The sequence below is a fragment of the Temnothorax curvispinosus genome, unplaced genomic scaffold (genome assembly GCF_003070985.1).
Source record: "Temnothorax curvispinosus isolate PA1 unplaced genomic scaffold, ASM307098v1 QBEX01012898.1, whole genome shotgun sequence".
NCBI classification, from domain to species: Eukaryota; Metazoa; Arthropoda; class Insecta; order Hymenoptera; family Formicidae; genus Temnothorax; species Temnothorax curvispinosus.
In genome coordinates, this window is record NW_020222678.1 from 1 (window position 1) to 4,270 (window position 4,270).

Sequence of the window (4,270 nt, forward strand, 5' to 3'; positions counted from 1 at the left end):
TCATCACGAATGTTCTTGACAAAGATATCACATTTAACGTATATGTGAATTGTGGTGGCGGTCACCATGCAGCAGCCGTTTATCGTTTACTTAAATGTAATATTAAAAATTAAATATTGCAAAGATCTGAACGATTAAATATCGCTGGCAAAGAAAAGATACGCGATCGCGAGCGAGAACGCGCGAGGGAAAGAGACCGCGCGAACGAGAAGACGAACGAGGGACGGGGGAGAAACATCTACGAGGGAGAGATAACGCGAGCGTGTCATGTGACGTCACGTGGACTCCGCGGCGCGGCGAAACGCGAACGCGGGTCCCGTCGCCTCGTGGCGCTCGAAAACGCGAACGCTCCGCGGCGCGGCGAAAACGCGGATCCCCCCTCGCCCCGCGACGCCGGAAAACGTGATTTCCCCCTTCTCCTCCCCGCGGCGCCCGAAAAAACGCGGTTCTTCCTTTCCCCCTTTAACGCGGCGCCCGAAACGCGCGGTTCCCTTCTTCCCGCTCCCCCGCGGCGCCCGAAACGCGCGGTCCCCCCCTCCCCTCCTCGCGGCGCCCAAAACGCGCGGTTCCCCTTCCCCCGCGGCCCCCCACCCCCGGGTCCCCCCCCCGCGGTTCCCCTTCTGCCCGCGGTCCCCCCCTCCGCCCCTCACCCCCCTCATTGCCCCATGGGTTAGAACTCCCATAGCTTACCTACTGATAGGCACGTGCGCAACGCGATTCTAACGCGGTTGGAAGAATTTCAGGAACGCGACAGCGGATGGGCGTTGTCGCGAATATTGAACCTAATCGTGAACGTGAACAAGCGTAATCCCATGCGCGTGGGTTGTTGGATGAAAATACCGCTGGGTATAAGACTTAAAAAGGCGGTGGTCAACGTGCCAACGGAGAACGACGCGTGTTTTGCGCGCGCGGTGGTCGCCGCTTTGTATCCCGCCGAGCGGCACGCGAAACGATGCGGCTTGTATCCCGATTACGCGACGGTGCTGAATCTCGAAGGGATCGATTTTCCCATAGATCTGAAAAAGATCGGAAAATTTGAACGTCAGAACGACGTATCGATCAACGTGTTTACAACTCGGGAAGGAATTGAAAAAAAAACTAAATTCGGCCGGGGCGCCGACCACAACGCGATCGTGCCTCTGCGGTTGACCGACGATAAGCGGGACAGGCACGTAAATCTGCTGTATCTGCGCGATACGCTGTGCGGCGTCAACAGGGGCCATTTCGCCTGGATAAAGAATCTGTCGCGATTGGTGAATTCGCAATTGACAGCGAAACGGTACGCGAAGCACGTTTGCGATCGGTAGGTAAAAGAAATGAAATGAAAAAGAAAACACGGGAAACAAGGAAAAGACGAGGCGTTATTTTTTTACATACACGCAGTAATCGCTCGCACGTTATTTTTTCGCAGATGTCTACACTATTTCTATACGCGCGACAAGTTGGTCGCCCACAGCGTCGACTGCGGCCGAATGAACGACTGCGCCGTCGTTCTCCCGAACGAGAGCGACAAGTGGCTGTCTTTCGACAATTACGTCAGAAAAGAGCGACTTCCCTTCGTGGTGTACGCGGATCTGGAGTGTTTTCTCGAACGACGGGAGAGGGAAAACGTCGAGGGGGGCCCGAGAACGGAAAGATACGCTTATCAGCGTCACGTTCAGCCTGGGCTATTATCTGTGCTGCACATACGACGATACCGCGTCCGCGTACAGATATCGTCGCGGTAAGGATTGCGTTTCGTGGTTCGTGAACAAGCTTCGCGTTCTCGCGCGTCGCGTTAAGAATAAATTTTCCACCAATGTAGCGATGGTGGAACTTACGGAGGACGAGAAAAACGAATTTCTGCTCGCGACTCATTGTCACGTGTGCGAGAAACCGTTTAAACCGGAGAACAATCGCGTGCGGGATCACTGTCTCCTAACCGGACGTTACAGAGGTCCGGCGCATTCTCGTTGCAATCTGAATTATAGAAACGTTTACGTGATTCCCGTGTTCTTTCACAATTTGTCGGGTTACGACGCGCACTTTGTCGTCGAGAAAATCGCGAACGATTTCGAGGGCGGGGTCGATCTGCTGCCGCTCACGAAGGAAAGCTACATATCTTTTTCGAAGACCGTTAAGGAGACGCAGACGGACGGGAAATGGGATCGGTACGTGAAGCTTCGATTCGTGGACTCGTATAAATTTTTAGCGGCGAGTATCGAAACCCTGGCGTCCTATCTGAACAGGGACAAGCTGAGAATTACGCGTTCGGAGTACGCGGATTTGAGCGCGGAGGATCTCGATCTGCTCACTCGCAAGGGTGTGTTTCCGTACGAGTACGTCGACGGCGCGGACAAACTGCGGGATACCGAACTTCCGCCGCGCGAGGCCTTTTACAGCTCCCTGACCGACGAGACCGCGAGCGAGAGCGACTACGAGCACGCAACAAGGGTCTGGCGACGTTTTCGCGTGCAAGATCTCGGCGAGTACAGCGATCTGTATCTCAAGACCGACGTGCTTCTTCTGGCGGATATATTTGAAAATTTTCGGGACGCGTGTTCGGCGAGTTACGGACTCGATCCCGCGCATTACTACCCGTTGCCGGGGTACACGTGGGACGCCATGCTGAGGTACACCGGCGTGCGTTTCGAGCTGCTCACCGACATCGACATGGTGCTGTTCGTGGAACGCGGAATACGCGGCGGCCTCAGTCAATGTTCGCTCAGGTACGCGCGAGCCAACAACAGGCACGTACCGACGCACGACTCGTCCCAGCCCACTACGTATCTCATGTATTACGACGTGAACAATCTGTACGGCTGGGCTATGAGCAAATCGTTGCCCTACGCGAATTTCCAGTGACTCGACGATCCTGAGAATTTCGACGCGACAACCGTGCCGACGGACAGCGACGTCGGTTACATTTTGGAGGTGGATCTCGAGTACCCGCGAGACCTGCACGACGCCCACGCGGATCTGCCGTTGTGCCCGACGCGCGACAAACCGCCCGGCAAGCGACAGGAAAAACTGCTCGCCACTCTCTACGACAAATCGCGCTACGTGACGCACTATCGAAACCTGCAGCAATGTCTGCGACTAGGTATGCGTCTGACGCGCGTTCGTCGCGTTCTACGATTCGCCCAGTCGCCGTGGCTTTGCGTCTACATCGAGCTGAACACCGCGCTTAGGACGCGCGCGAGCAACAAGTTCGAACGGAATTTGTACAAACTGATGAACAACGCCGTCTTCGGCAAGACTATGGAGAACGTGCGCGATCACGTGGACGTGCGTCTCGTGACGCGATGGGACGGGAGATACAGCGCGGAGGCGTTGATCGCTAAGCCGAACTTTCACAGCAGGAGCGTCTTTTCGGAGAATCTGGTGGCGATCGAGCTGCGAAGGCTCGAGGTAAAATTCAACAAGCCGATCTACGTGGGTATGTCTATTCTCGAGATATCCAAAACGCGTCTCTACGAGTTTTACTACGACTACATGGTGCCGCTTTATCGCGACCGTTGTCGAATTGCCTATACGGATACGGACAGTCTGATCTATTCGCTGGAGTGCGAAGACGCGTACGAGCGTATGAAACGCGACGTGCACAGGTTCGACACGAGCGATTACGCGGAGAACAACGCGCACGGTATGCCGCGCGTTAACAAGAAGGTGCCAGGTTTGATGAAGGACGAGAACAACGGCGCGATCATGACGGAGTTCGTGGGCCTCAGAGCGAAGATGTACACTTACAAGGTACTCGAACGCGACGACACCAGGAGAATAAAGGGCGTCAAGAGAAACGTAGTCGCGAAGAGGATCACGTTCGAGGATTACGTGGAGTGCCTGCGGAACGCGCGCGAGCTGAAGACGCGCCAGTCGTGCATACGCTCGACGCTGCACGAGGTTAACACCGTGTCGGAGCAAAAACTAGCCCTCAGTCCGCACGACGACAAGCGATACGTGTCGTCGAACGGCGAGGAGACGCTTCCGTGGGGACATTACAAAATACCGTTGTAAAAAAAAAGGGGTGAAACAATATTGTACGCTTTAAAAATTGTTTTATCGTAAAAATCAACAACACGTAAGAAACAAATCGACGAATGTGTAAATTTTTATTGACAATAAAGTAAGCGTTGTCTACTAATGTCTAAGTATTTTTTTCTTTTTACAACACAGACGCCTTATCTATCCACGAATTGTGCGAACTGTCCATTCCCAACCACTTCACGAACGCTCGATTGCCGCGCTTGCGCAGAACGTTTTCCACGAGATAAACGTCGGGATTGGAGAC

General features: G+C 54.3%; 1 protein-coding gene across 1 annotated transcript; it reads left to right on the plus strand.

The window, feature by feature from the left end:
• The first annotated feature begins 3,084 nt into the window (after window positions 1-3,084).
• Window positions 3,085-3,996, plus strand: LOC112462885. The gene has a single exon (XM_025028951.1). The coding sequence runs from the start codon at window positions 3,085-3,087 to the stop codon at window positions 3,994-3,996; it is 912 nt and encodes a 303-aa protein (XP_024884719.1).
• The last annotated feature ends 274 nt before the right edge of the window (window positions 3,997-4,270 follow it).

What these genes read in the sequence shown, in the direction of transcription:
- LOC112462885 (XM_025028951.1), top strand. Translation starts at nt 3,085, where the DNA reads ATGCGTCTGACGCGCGTTCGTCGCGTTCTACGATTCGCCCAGTCGCCG.